We start from the raw sequence: 14,874 nt of genomic DNA, 5'->3' as shown, positions 1-14,874 counted from the left end.
CAATCAAGACAAAAAGGAGGAATAGACTAACAAATGAACGCACCGCTAAGCTTGTTTCCATTTCTCAAAATCTCTTGCTTTTGGAGAATCAGTCAGAAGCACAATTAGTGAAGAAGCAGCAGTGTGATGATGATAAGCTGCCCATACCCATAGACTCACTGGTAAAACCATCCTTTAGTGAAAGAGAATGTGGTTCAAGTAGTTCTGAATCAGATTTGTCTCAGTCTGATTCTGAAATGGAACTAACAAGTAGTGCAAGTGATTCTGCAGATAGCAACAGTGAAACTGGAGGTGCAGCAATAACTTCAGTGGAAGAGAGTTAAACTCTGTTGAAGTAGATGAGTGGAAAACTACAGCACGTCATGTACAGTACTTTGGGTGTGCTAAAATTAGTGTGTCAACTGTTTTCAGTGCCTTCATTTTTTCCCCTAAATTTAAACAAGCAATGTAAGGGAAGTACATGCCATTGTGTATTGTCTTTAGATTTTTACAAGTATTCCAATAAAAATAATTTCTTTCCACATAAAGCTTTGAATTTATTTGAGTATAACATTTATACCACATTAAGTGTGCTGTATTTAATTTTTTCCTAATCAAATATTTCCGTTCAAAATATTTGTGGCTATTGGGACATAAAATTAATATGGGGGTACTTTTTTTTTAGTTTTGTTTACTAAATATAAGTCCAATAAACATGCTAAATCAGATCTCACTCTGTTTAGGGCACTGGAAAATTTTCCGGAAAACCCACATCTCTGATAGGCACCAGCTCCTTGCCGCCAGCCCAGGCACGCAACATCCTGCCACGAAGGACTACCCCACCCCCCTCCACCGCTGAAGGGCCAGGCGCCTTCCCCCCTTTCAAATATTTTTGTGACCCACTGGTTGAGAAGCACTGCTCTAGATTTTGATGGAACTTGTATACATATGTTTATGGACATAATTTGCTCATTAAATTTGACTCGTCAATTTCAGTGTAATAGGCTTTTGTTTTCACATCATAAAAAAAAAAAAAAACTTTCCCCCTTGTTTCTTGTGTTATAAAGAACTTTATGTGGTATGGTATACATGACAAAATATTGCTGGAAGATCTTTGAGCACATCCACACCCAAAATTATTTACTGCCAGTACTTAGTCTCTCTCTACCAAGTCGAATAAGGCTTGATTGAAGGCATAGTTCGACTTTCTTATTCCTTCAGCTGCCTGCCATGGTCCAGCCAGCAGCTGACACTAACAGGATACACTTCAAGTTCTGGCAGTGTAGCTGCTGTAGTAGGTACGGGTGCTTTGACAGCCCGGCTCAACGCAGGCATGTGTAGGTATTATTGTTGTCCAGTTTCTGGTTTCTGGGATTTCTTTAGCTTTCACATTTGTATGGGGGTGAGGGAGGAACTGGGTAGGAGAAGAAACCTATTGGTGATGCTGTTTGACACTTTAAAAATTTACAGCCCTGGGACTTAAGCATACGTGTAGAATTAAATTTAAAAATGTGTGAATTTAGAATTAATTAACACTTTAGCATCTTTTACAAGTGTTTTGATTCCTTCCCCCACCCTCCCCCCATGACACAGTAGAAACGCAGGGTGCTTCAGCCTTTACTTGAAGGGACCTGATACAGAAATAGTACCAGTTTCCAGGTCTGATCAGTATTTGGTTTCTTCTAAGACTGCCATTCCAGCACAGTAATCAAATTGTAAATGATTTATGCTTGTTACTGATGTGGAATTGAACCAGTGACTTGGGTTATGGAATCATTCACATATAAGTTTTCCCACGTTTGTTGTAATGTATAGTGAAGCATGGTCACACAGAAATACCCATATTGTTGTTATTGTTGTTATTCCTGTCATGGCAGCAAGACATCATGCATTGTTTTGGTTCACCCTATTGTTTGTATTATTCTTAAAATTTGTTTCAAATCAATACCATTCCAGATACCTTGAAGCAAATGTAAACAAATAGCTCAAGCAGATATATAAGTTGATAAAGATTTTTTGTGGTTAAATGCAACTGTCAGTTTTTGGGGAAAATGTCTCTTCTCTCATAGAGCAGCCAGACTAATCACGCCTTTCCAAAGGTATCTTTAAATTATTACTTGAAAGAGAAACAACTTGGGCTGTCATGTAGATTTGTTGCAGCTACCTTCCCATTTTGGGCCTGGACAAAAAGTGATCAAATTGCAGTATGTTAAAAGTGGGCAAAGATTTACTGCGATGCAGCTGATGCACAGTAACTTTGTGTATACATTTTTATCCTGTCATGAGTGAAAAGCCATGAAATTTATCTCTATTATGTTCAGGGGTAAACTGCCACAGTTTAACCACAGGGTAGAGTAGGCAGATGGACAATTACTGTCAGCTATATTATGGCAAGCATCTTCTCACTGTTAACCTGTTGCAGATCATTTGTCCATGCCTTTATTTTACATTTTGAACGAGACTAGCATTGAATGAAAAATTAGGAGTCTTCTGTTCAGTTTTTTTCCTAGCCACTAACCATTTCAGAAATGTCCTAGATTTATTGAAGCTTTTGCTTTAACAAGCTCTCTGTACTATTGATGAAAACCAGTAATTGACTGTAGGCTTTGGGTTGTTGCTTTTCCAGTTACCTTGTGTCTGTGTTCTTTTTAGGCTAACTAAATAAATGAGCTGCTGATGTTTCTGCTTGTTTAAGATTTAATTATGGTGCCCCAAAGATCCTGTAAACTACAGCAACCCAACTGTGATAGATACAGATAACAGTCCCTTTTGAAGAGTTTATAGCTTAATTCCTGTATGCTACAACTTAAACAAGCTGTCTGAAGTATAGTAGGGCTCTGAATGGCTATACAAATTTGTTTGGAACAAGTTTCAGGATCAACACCAAACTAAGATGGGCATTCTTCAATAAATGTGTGATGTATAGTGGTTCCCAACCTCTTTTTTTTACTGTGGCGCAGTGGGAGTGAGACAGGGCTTGCAGAGCCGGTTGCCTCCCTCCTGGGGCTCCCCCACCACCCGGCTTTAACCCCGGAAGCTCAGCTGTGACTTGGGAAGCTGCTTACCTTGCAGAGGGGGATCTGCATGGGGGGCCTGTGCTACGGCAGCCAGTAGTTGGGAACCTGTGCTCTAAATCCTCTGCCCTACCCTTTATAATTGTTTTATTTTGGATTATGTTGGTGAATTTGTTAAAAATCTGTTTTTGTACAAAAATAGAACCTTTCCGTGTTCCAGTGTTCAAATTGGTTAAGAGCTGCTTTTTGTTTCCTTTAGAAATGCAAAAAGATTGCACAGAGCACGGATGATGTGATAGTGAACAAACCTCATGTTTCTGATGAAGAGGAGGAAGAGCGCCCATTTTATAATCATCCCTTTAAACTCAATGAACCTAAGCCCATTTTTTTCAACTTAAGTGTAAGTACTCTTACCTGTTAAAGAAAACAAATTTTGATTTTGTTTCCTGGCAAAGTAGTGCAGATAATTATGCAGAAACAAAATTCACTGACAAATACTTATCTAGTTTATTACAAAATATTTCTTACTATTTTTATCTCAAAGTGGATTTGCCTATGGAATTACATTAATTAAAAAAATTGGGAATACTTGCTTGAATGTTGAAATGAGACAGATTTAAAATCCAGTAAAATTTGGCCATGCTTTTAGCAAATGCTTTTATCTATCTATCTATATAGAGATTTTATATATAATATGAGATCTGATATATTTAAAACAATTACTTCTGTTTGTATAACTAATACTTTTAAGAGATCAGAACTGACATTTTTTTAATCCTATTTTTTTCACAATTTATATGGGTGTGTTACTTTTTTCTACATATTCAGCTTAGATACTGAGAATAGAGTAATCTGTCTGTCTTTTGGTAAATGTTAGCAAGATGTTGTAAATGCTACTGGAAAATATTTCTCTAAAAGCATTGTGTTTTACTGTATTTTTAAATGTACAAAAAACTATTTAAAATTGCTCAAATTTGGGGCCTGAATTTAGCTGTCAGTATGACTTGAAAGTTCTTTTATATCTGGTACTGCAGTAGGTCTTCATCTTCAGTTTTTGAATTGGAGGCAGGTGGGTAGTGTGGGGAGAGAAGTACATCAGTCATGGAGTCAGTCAGCAAAGAATTAAGTGCTGTTTTTTCTGGGCATTTGGCATTGGCTGTTACTAACTTCGTCAGGCACTAACTACTTTGACAGATAGTTTTCATGCAGCCTGTCTACTTCAAGCTGACTGACTTTGGAAAATTTCAGTTGATTCTGAGCATGAGGCTAGGGGGAAAACATTATTTTGCACGTGATATTTTTTTTTAAACTTGGGAAAGTTCTTTGAACAGCTTTAGTGTCTACATTGTTTGAAGCAGGGATTTGAATTTGGCTGGGGTATGGCCTGTGTGTCAGGGATATGCATTATTGTCTTTATTCAAATCTATCTCAGTTTTGGAAAGTACATATCTATTAGAGGTGCACTGCTTATTGGACCAGTAGCGATAAAAGGGAAATATACATTATTGGCTATCAGCTTTTTTTGGTCAAATTTAAATTTAAGTAATGCTTTCTGGCTAAGGACCCTGGATGCCTGGGTTCCCTCTTGCCTGTGGGGCCAGGGCCCCTGGATGCCTGCGTTCCCTTGGGAAATGGCAGGTTTCTATTTGCAGGCAGCATTCTAGCTTGCAAGGGGTACTGCTTGGGGTTGCCAGGAAAACAGCCGGGTAGTGTGGAGAGCAGCCCCCTGCAGGTAAATCTATGCAGGGGGGAAAGTGTGTTGGGGGGAGGAGGAGGCAAATTGAGGCTCCCACTGTAGAGGCTGTGGGTGTGGCAGGGACAGGGGGGTGTTTAGGACCTGGGGCAGGGAGCCTGACAGCCACAAGTAGCTTGTCAGGAGGTGTGCGTGTTTTGGGGGGGGGCAGCTCCCTGCCACTGTGCACATCTGGGTGAGACATGGGGAGGAACTTCTCCTCCTCCCCCCCCCCCCCCCCCCCCCCCCCCATTTGTTCACAGGGTAGATGTGATCTGCCTGCTGTGGGTTGGGGCCCTCTGCTCTGCTGCTGTTCCCTCCGGAGCCCTGCGCCGGCTGTGCGCACCCTGTCTGCCTTGCACCAGTGGGGGCACTGAGCTGTACTTCCTGCTGCTGGGCAGGTAGGGGACGCACGGCTGGTGCGTGGCTCCTGGTGCAAAGGTAGCAGAGCAGAAAGCCCTGAGGCCACAGTGGGCAGCCCTCCTTCTCCCTTGCCCTGCTTGTCTGCTCTTCTCCGGCTGTAGGGGGGTGAGGGGTATGCTTTAATTAGAGCAGCTCTGAGAGTCACTCTAATTAGAGTGCCGCAGTGTCTCATATCAGTATTCCTGGGCTTAAAAATGGTCAAGGTGGCGCTTGAATTAAAACTCATTCAACAAGGTTTAGTTCAGGCTCCTCCACTTCCATTTTTAAGCGCTGGGACACTGATACATGTGATGCCAGAGGCTGCTAGAGTGCACCAGAAAAAAGGTTTATTTATGTCAGTACATTTTAAAGCACTGAGATAACTAAACCTTTTTTTGTTTGTTTTTGGCATTCTCCAGCAGCCTTCTGCATCACATGTAAGAGATTGATTATCAGATTGGTATTGGCCAATATGGCTGGTTAATAATCGGCTATCAATATCGGCCCCAAAATCTATATTTTTATAAAGTAGATATATAACAACATATATAATAATGTAAATAGCATATGGCTTTATACTTCATAATACTCTGGGTAATTTGAGACTCCTGGCACCCTGGGGTAGGGGGCACTGGAGGCTTTTGACTGTGTAGAGTTTTTTTTGTTTGCCACAAACCTGATCCCATATGTTACATTCTCTAACCTTTACCTTTCTCGGTCCTGTGCCTAATGCTTCTCACAGCATATTCCTAGCCTCCCAAGTCTTTCATCCCAGTCTCCTTGTCCAGACAGTTCTAGTCCCCCCTCCAGTCTCACTGTCTGAGTTTGTCTCTTGTTGCATAATTTTCTTTCAATCCCATTCTTCCCGGGACCTTCTCCTTGCTTTATTATTTTTGTCAGGCCAACTTAGTTCTCCCCTTTTCATTGTAATGCCTTGTCAGTTCTGCTTGCTGCCTTCTCTTTCCCTCTCCGGTCATTTCCTAGGCACACACTCCCATGTCCAGCCAGATGTAACCTCCTTTCCCCTAGCTCAGTTTCTCTTTTGTCATTTTTCTAATGTGTTATGAGGCTGTGAAGCTGTAGCTTCACAGAACTATTTGTATCTTGAGCCTTCAAAATAAGGTGTTTGCATTGGTTTCATCAGGAGAGCAGCTATAATAATTTTCATCCATTTAACACCTCTAGTTCCAGGAATTTTAAAACCTTTATGAAATTATTGGGAGGAGAGGGCACTGGATCTGTCCATGTGCCACTAAATATGTGAAACAAGGAGTTAGTCTCTGAATTTTCAAAGTGTTTTGTTTTCTTTCTGTGGGGATGAGTGGGGTAGTTATGTAGAATGTCTGTATAGTGTTTCTTACAGACCTCTAAATTTGATACCAAAGAGAAATTTGAAAGTGTGCTTGGAAGCTCAACATTTATAAAATGTAATAATGCCTGTACCATAGATGAAGTGGAGGGGGGCCCTGGAGGAGCACATGTTCCCCCCAGGTTTCTGCACTAATGATGGGGTGTGGGGCTGCAGCCTGGCCAGAGCCAAGATCTGCCAGTATCAGGGGGTGCTGGTGGCGCAGTTTCTTCAACAACAGTGAGGTGCAGAACTGCAGTCCAGCTGGAGCTGGGGCCTGGCAGCAGTGGGGGTGGCACCGGAGAGTTGTACCCCACCACTGTCAGTACTTACTTATGCATTGTCTGTGGTCTGTATGAAACACAGCACAGCATCACATCTTAATTATTACGTTCGATTTTTCTTTCAGAAGACTCCTGCCATTAAACCAGCACCAACACCAAAAAATCAGGTCACTTTGACAAAAGAGTATCCTGTCTCATCTGGGTCTCAACACAGAAAAAAAGAAGCAGATAGTGTCTATGGAGAGTGGGTTCCAGTTGAGAAAGGCAAAGAAGAAAGCAAGGATGATGTTTTCCCAAAACTACCCCCTGGACAGGTAGGAAAGGAAAATAGCTTTTTATTTTACATTTAAGAAAGCTTTCAAAGGCCTAATCTGGGATCTAGGTGTAACATTTGTAAAGGAATTGTTCGTGGTATTTGCTCTTTTAATGACTAAATCAGGTAACAAGTTGCCCTTTTGGAGGTAGTAGGAATGCTCATAAGAGAGCATTGTTAGTGAAAGCAGTGTGTTAACCAGCCATTGCAGTTTCTTTTGTCCTCCAGACTCCTAGATTTTGCAGGATTTAACTTTTCCCTTAGAAATTAAAACTATCCAGCACAGGGCTGTCCAGCTTCAAAGTGGCCAGGAGCCACATGTCCCACAGGCTGTACAGCACAGGGGCAGTATTACCAGGGGCCACAGGCACCCTCGTCTTCATGTTCCACTCATGTACTTGTGCACACGTGTGTGGGTGGGTGGGCACTCCCTTACCTTGCTGCATTGCTGGTACATTGGGTGCTCCCTCATGTGGTCATGTGGTGCAGAACCCCACCTTACCTTTAGGTCTCTGCAGGCTCTCCTGTGGCATTGCTGCATGGGCACTCCGGGCTGCTGGCACCACACGCTGTGCTATGCCATGTCATGTTCCTTGGTACCATGGGGTGGGGGCATGCGGTAGAAGCCAGAAGAGGAAAGGGGAGCCCTGAGATGCTCATTCTCTCCCCCCTGCCCTGCTACTGCTGCAGCCAGAGTGATAGGGCAGTGGTGGCTATGTGGGAGCCCTGGGTCTGCCTGTTAATCCCTCGTGGGCCACACATGTCCTGTGGGTTGCCACTTAGACAGCCCTACTCTATCATTTCCAGCTTCACAGATGCACGCTACCAAGTTCATTGTCTTGAATTGGAGAACCTCAAATCTAAAACAGTAGTTTTAACATTTGGTAAGCTATTTGTAACAGTTGCATTGTCTTGAAATGCAAGTAGTTTTCAGCACTGTATCAACACGTGAATACTTCTGCTCATTTTTTAGTTTAAGTTATGTTTCCCTATGGCTTTGTGAAGGATGACAGAGCATGAAGATGAAATTCTTTATTTTTTGATTAGTCAAAGAACACATTTTTAGTTTATGCACTTTTAGTTGAAGCAAATTTCATTTCTTATAATAATAACAAATACATCAAACACTTCTTCTTTGATGATATCCCTTCATTCCACCTAAAAGAGAATACTCCAATGGCTTGCAAAACAAAAGCAAACATTTGAATTCACATTGATGCAGAAGCATCCTTTGAGCAATTAAGTGCATATTTGTGTTTAAATTATTTGTTTAGATTTGGACAACATGTTGTTAATGGAATTTATGTAATATAACTTTGGAGTGTCTCCATTCATCTCATTAGTTGTCAATACTGAGGTCCAGTGGTGACAGTTTAGATGGTAGTCCACATGGATGTGAGGAATTAGAGGGTCATGTCTAATCTGTGTGGAACATTTTTTAATTTGCAGAACTGGCTGCATGATAAGCTGCCTAATTTTTCCCTCAGTAACTGTTTTACTGGTGTTCATTTTAATGGAAACATTCAGGTAATGTGCTTATCCAATTAAGTATTTCAACATCAATATATCCCTGGAAGAGAATATAAAACTGCACTAGGGGTGTTTAACCTCTCTGGTTTCAGGATCATTTGGTAGGGGAAATATGGAAAAAGATGGTTTGTTCTGAACTTAGGTTTGCATGTCTGCATTTGTAAAACTGTAAGAGGTGTATGCATCCTACTCCCCCAACTAATTAAAAATGCAGTCAGTCCAGTTACAACAGAATCCAGTAGCAGCATTGCAAGTGTAACTCGCACGATTGGCAGTCTTGTAAAGTCCAAAATACCTCTTCTTGCTGCAGGATTTTGCATCATTGTGGGTGGGGAAAAAACATTGTATTGAAACTGGAAATATTGTGACAGAGTTCTTGTAGGCTGGGGACAGAAGTTGCACATAAATGGGTTTAAGTGATCAGAAACTAGTTTAAAGTTGTAATAGAACAGAAGCTTAGTGCAAATAAACCAGTTTCAAAATGGTTGAAACCGGTTTAAAATAAACCTGGTTGAATGTAGTATCAGATTTAATTGATTTAAGTCTAACTGGTTTATGGAACTTCTGCCCCAGATCCCTACCTGATCCAAGTTAAATCATAGTCCCCCCGCATCCCAGGATGCTTTGCAGCCCTGGGCTGTGCTGTGCTGTGCTGTGCTCTGGAGAGCAGGGTTGGCCCCACCTCTCTGCTCGCTAGCTGGAACAGTGAAGGCTGGCTGACAAAAAGGGGTGGAGTAGGAAACCTGGCTGGGGACTGCAGCCCCTGTCAGACTTTTTCCTGCTGGAGCAGAGGGGGTGGAGGCATGGGCAGGCAGGCTCAGGCAGAGGGGACAGAGCAGGTTTTAAACACTGATGGGACCCCAGCCGGGGTCTGCCTGGCAGGGGGGCAGCAGGAGACCACTAGAATCTACCGCCTTCCCACCTCTGGCAGAGACTCTGAGGCAAGCAGTTAATAAGGAAAGAGGGTGGAGGTGTAATTTGCCTCAGCTCCCCCAGGCTGTGGGGGAGGGGGAAGAAGCTGGGGAACCAGGGCTGGAGGGACTGGTCCCCTGCTGCCAGTGAGCACAGGGCCAAACCATGCGGGACCAGACTGAGAAGGGGGAGGTGTTAGCAAAGACCTGGCACAATTATTGCGTGTATTTTCTGGAGACAGAGCTAAGGGAACAGGAAAGGGTCCCAGACTACTTGGGCTGATGTGACCCAAAGAAAGAGAACTACACGTACATTATCAAGCAGAACCTGTAAAAGGTGGGGGAGTTGAATACCTAAGAAGAGATGAAAGACGCTGAATACATGAGTCCTGCTGAAGGTGCTATAGGTGACAAGCATAATTAGTCAATAATTAGTGCGCCTGTAAAAACCTAAGTACAGATGAGGCCTGTGGGATTTCCAGTCCAGTACCTGCTGATTCCCCAGAAAGGATTTTCTTGAATAACCTGGCTGCAAGGAGACAGTGCCCCCAGGATTACGTAAGACTTACGCAAGGTTTTTTCTTGTCTTTTTGGTTTATTACATTCCATTTTAAGTCAGGCTAAGTTGTGTGTGTTCTCACTGTATTTTACTGGGCTATATCTTAGCTTACACAAAGATTTTTGGTTGTTCTTTGTGTGGCTGAGGTTGCAAATTGCTGTATTCAATACATGCGTGCTTCAGATAAAGGACTTATCTTGTTCAAGCTTTTATGAATCCAGTGCCCCTACCTTTTCCCCCCACCCACCCCTGCCTCAGCCTAGCAGGGGTTCTCCCTCCCCCGACTGGGGAGAGAATGGAAGTCTGGCAGGCAGTGCCCCCCTGCCTAGGGAGACCCAGGCTGGGGGTGTGAGCCAGGGAGGGGATTTAAACCCCCACCCTCCAGTGTGCTGGCTCTGGGCTGCACACCCCCTCTGCTTAAGCAGGGACTGGGGCCAAGAGGTGGGATGGGGAGAGCCTTGGTGCTTCCGTCCCTTCCCTTTGGTAGTGGCTGGCAGGCTGGGCGGCGTGCTCTAGCGCTTCCACTTCTGGCCTGAGCCACTGCAGGCATGTGGCTGCATGTACTGAATCAAAAGTGAATGTCTGTTCACTTACTTCTCAGTTTAATCTCTGCAGTTTAGACTAACCTGCAAAGACTGAATTGATTCATCCTCAGGCTTCTTGACTGTCTGTACTTAGCCCTACACAAGAATTATTATTTTATTTGACTAACTTTTCATATTCCAAGCAGAGATTTTTTTTTTTTCTTTCTCCTAAGACCTAAAGCTGCCACAAAGTTACTTGATGTAGTATCCGTGACTGTCTCTGAAACGGTGACTGACTATAAGGGGAAAATGTGTCGAAATTCTAACTAAACCAGGGCATCTGCTAATAAGCACCAGTCTGGTAAAGCACTTAAATATAATTATACCCATAAATATATGAATAGATCCAGTGATTTCAGTGGACTGCTCACATGCCTAAGTGTATTGCTTGACTGGAGCTTTTGGTGAGCAGAATAATTATTTTGATTTGTCTCCTGAGTCCTTATCAAAATTAAATACTTATGGATGATGTTAATAGTTTTTTTTTTAAAAAGACAGTGTTAGAACAAAAAGTGCATGTTGTCAACAAACATTTTTATATGGTAGTTGCATAATGGATTCTTAGTAATATTTGTGTCGCTTTATTTGTCACTGCTTTCTGTTTTGTTTATAATCTGCATTTTTCTCAGTGTGGAGAATAAAAATAGGTTCGTTTCATAGGAGCATAGAAATTGCTTGTGGGTCTTTATAGTCCTGTATCTAGGAACTGACTAAAATCACCATTTTGCAGATTTCATAGGAAACAAGAAATCTAGCATTGCCTGGCAATGTCTGCAAAACCCACAAAAAAAAGGGAAAACTTACTGAAAATAAATAAAATGCTGACTCCCCTGAGGGAGCCAGCAGTCCTTATGGCACTGCAGTTTGGCCATGCATCCCACCAGGGGCAGTGGGAGCTTGCCAGCTCATAGGGGAGCCCAAGATGGCTGCTGTCCCCTGTCCCTTGCTGCTGATTAGCTAGAGGGTGGCCTGTTGTATGGCCCTGCACTCTCTACCAATCAGCAGTGGGGGATGGGGCTGCACAAGGGACAGCCAGCCAGTCATTGGCGAGGAGTGGTGCCACTGGGGTCCCTCAACCAATCAGAGGCATGTGGGGGGAAGCCATGATAAGCCCTTGAAAATGGCAGCTGGCCCTGCAATCTGCCCACAAAATTGGCCAGCTGCCTCATCAAGTTGGGTAGACCCCTACCCATATTGTCTATCTGACAGTAATTAATATATGATGCTTCATAGGAAGACTGAAGAAACTGTGGAATGCATAATTGTGGAATAACCTAACCATAAAGAAAAAGTTTTCTTTAAAAGATTTCTTAAATCAAAGTAAAGCATTATTAACCTGTTGTACTGTATATAACAGTAGATATTCTTATTTTTCATGTAAACATCTTGAGTGTTTTCAAAACCTGTTCAGTTTTTGTCCAGTGGCAGTGTTCTTGTTCTTCTGAGTTAGTTTTGCTTTTGTGTTTGAAAAATAAATTTAAATATTCATTAGCTTTAACTTGATTTCCCCTTAGTTCCACTGAACGTATTCTTGTTCTTGTGTTAAAGGCTAAATAGAAATGGCAAGTTTACCTTCTCTGTCCCACTCACTATTTTGATTATTTCAATCATATCTCTTCTCTAAACTAAGCAGTCCTAGGCTTTTCGGCATTTCTGAAACATCACTTTCTATTCCAGTCAGTTTAACCTGTCTCTGAATCCTTCCAAATTCTTTTTGAGAAAGAATGATAGAAATTTTAAAAAGAATTCTAGGAGCAATTGAATTACTAAATTATATATTAATTTTATGCTATTTTCATAATTTTGTCCCATGTTTATACCTCCTAAATTTTTTATATTTTCTGTCTATGGTGTTGTTTGGGGTGTTGTTTGGCAAATTGTTTTATTACTTACTCATTTTTATATTTCATATGTGTTAGAAGTTCTCTTGTTTTTATTGTAGGCTGCCTTGAGATTTTCATGGAGCAGGCACCATATCAATCAAATAACTGTTAGCTTCTACTCATTGAACAGTAGTTTATTTTGAGTTGTCTACAGTAGAAACTGGCAGCCTTTTACCACTGCAGGCTGCTGCTTGCAACTCGGCTCTCTACCATGGACCGCGATCCCCTTGCCCTCTTTACATCCTCACACAAGAGGTGGTGTGGCGCAGCAACCCTAACAGGATCTGTAGTATAGACTCACTAGTATAGTTGCTTATAATTTACTTCTGTGCATGTATAATTTAGAAAGCCTTTTTACCACATTTACTTTGCTAGTTTTCCTTCTCCAGTTCATCTGCAGTTTCTGCTCTGACCTGTATTGGATACAGAAATAGACTTGCGTTATTAGTATTCCAAGCAGGTGTTTTAACTGAGTTCTTCTCAGCCCGCATTGTCTTTCCACAAGCACAAATTTATGTCAATTTTACATGCTAATAATCTGCTTTTGCTTTTTTTTTTTAAATTCCATATTCCTTTAATGATTAAACTGTTGTAAAGTCTGGATTTCACATATGGGAGGATTATATTAAAAAAAAAGATTTCTTTGAAATGTAAAAACCAAATATAGAAATACTTCTTTTCCGTTTTTAAAAAAGCTTGTATTTTGCAAAAGTTAAATTAGGCTAAATTTAAGTTGACTATGTCCCTTTAAATTACAAGGTAGTTCTCTTTGGCAGAAGAAAATATTTTGACATGGCAGGACTTTTCATTTTTCTTAAAGTTCCCACTCCAAACCACAAATTAATATGCATTTTATATCAGTGAAGTTAGTTGTGTTTTTTTGAGAGGGAACAGTATTGGCTTTCCAAAACTTAAACCCCATTTGACACTTTTTGGGTCTATTAATTCAGCTGTTGCTGTGGTAGGTTTTGTACAGGAACATAATCTAAAGACATTTAATCATTTTAAGTGACTTAATTTACCAAGGACAGTATTGGATCTTATAACTTTGTATCATGCCCTGGGATCCTGGTTTTCTCTGTTTAAAAATTATAGATTCTGTGATGAACACCCCCTCCCTCTCCCATCCTCCCACCATCACAAATTCTCTGATTACAAAACCCAAAATCCACAATTAAAATAAAACACCATATATTTACAGGTTGTTTATAAAGTCCATGTTGAACTTTAATAACTTTGGATGGACGTATGATAGAAGCAAACCGTAAACGGTGATTGAAAGCATCATTCATTAAGTTTGAACACAGCGCAGCTCAAATTTCTAGACTTCATTGTAATTGCCATCTTTCATGATACATCGTTCAGTCTGATTTTCCAACTGGTAGAACACATTTTCCAGTTGCTGCAGAGTGATTTCATGAACTGCGTTTGTGATCCTTACCCTGAGTTCCTCTAAAGATTGAGGTTTTGATAAGTAAACAACAGTTTTAACATGACCCCATAAAGTAGTCCAGTGGGGACAGGTCAGGCAAATGAGGTGACCCGTTTCAGTTATGGGGTCTGAAATAAAATTTAAAAAAATATGCTTGCACTATGCTAAAAAAACATAATGAATTATGCTTTCTATTGCCATTTATGGTTTGCTTCTATCATGTGTATATCCAAAGTTAAGTTGTGCAAAGACTTTATAAACACCCTGTATATAGGTAATAATTGAACACAGTTTTACTGATATATTTACAATTTTAAGGTAATTTGGAAGCCTGCCTTCAGTCACTGAAATAAAATTAATTCTAAATAGCTAAAAATTTTGGTATTTCATTTTGAGTTTTTTTACCCTGGTAAATCAGAGCTCCCCCTGTGCCCTTCGCTCACCAGGACACAGGTCCAGGGCCCTCACTTGCAAGTCACAGCCCCCTGCTCCCCTCCCCCCCCAGATCTGCCAGAGGGGGTTCCCAGCTGCTAGGGCTACTGCGACAGGGACATGGCAGCAGCAACGGGCACAATTCTGCATTGCCACCCCCACTGCTGCCAGGCGGGCAAGGAGTGCTTCACCAGGGCAGCGCAGGGCTTATGGTGGCATTGAGCTTCACTACCCAGCTCTGCTCTGCCCTGCTGCACTGGGTCTTGCCCACTGGGCTGCCCTCTGGATGACCTGCCCGGAACCCTGCCCCACTCCCCACTGGGGCCCTGTGGCTGCACGCTTTGGTCCCAAGCCCCGCACATCACCCAGCTGGGCAGCCCTTCCTCCTTGTCGGGGGTGTCGGCTCAGCTCCCCCCCCCCCCCCCTCCCCCCCCCCGCTATCCGCTGTGGCTCCCGCCGATACTTGGCCCC

General features: G+C 42.0%; 1 protein-coding gene across 1 annotated transcript in view; it reads left to right on the top strand.

The window, feature by feature from the left end:
- SON (SON DNA binding protein) overlaps positions 1-14,874 on the top strand; it is a 78,470-nt gene that overhangs the window by 37,037 nt on the left and 26,559 nt on the right. The window contains exons 4-5 of the mRNA XM_019523959.1: positions 3,253-3,393; positions 6,888-7,073. Of these exons, the coding sequence (XP_019379504.1) occupies positions 3,253-3,393; positions 6,888-7,073 (327 nt within the window). The remainder of the gene's footprint in view (positions 1-3,252; positions 3,394-6,887; positions 7,074-14,874) is intronic.

The sequence above is a fragment of the Gavialis gangeticus genome, unplaced genomic scaffold (genome assembly GCF_001723915.1).
Source record: "Gavialis gangeticus isolate Ggan-Ray unplaced genomic scaffold, GavGan_comp1, whole genome shotgun sequence".
Classification (NCBI taxonomy): domain Eukaryota; kingdom Metazoa; phylum Chordata; order Crocodylia; family Gavialidae; genus Gavialis; species Gavialis gangeticus.
Note: the sequence above shows the minus strand (reverse complement) of the source record. Positions and strands in the feature narration are given on the sequence as shown.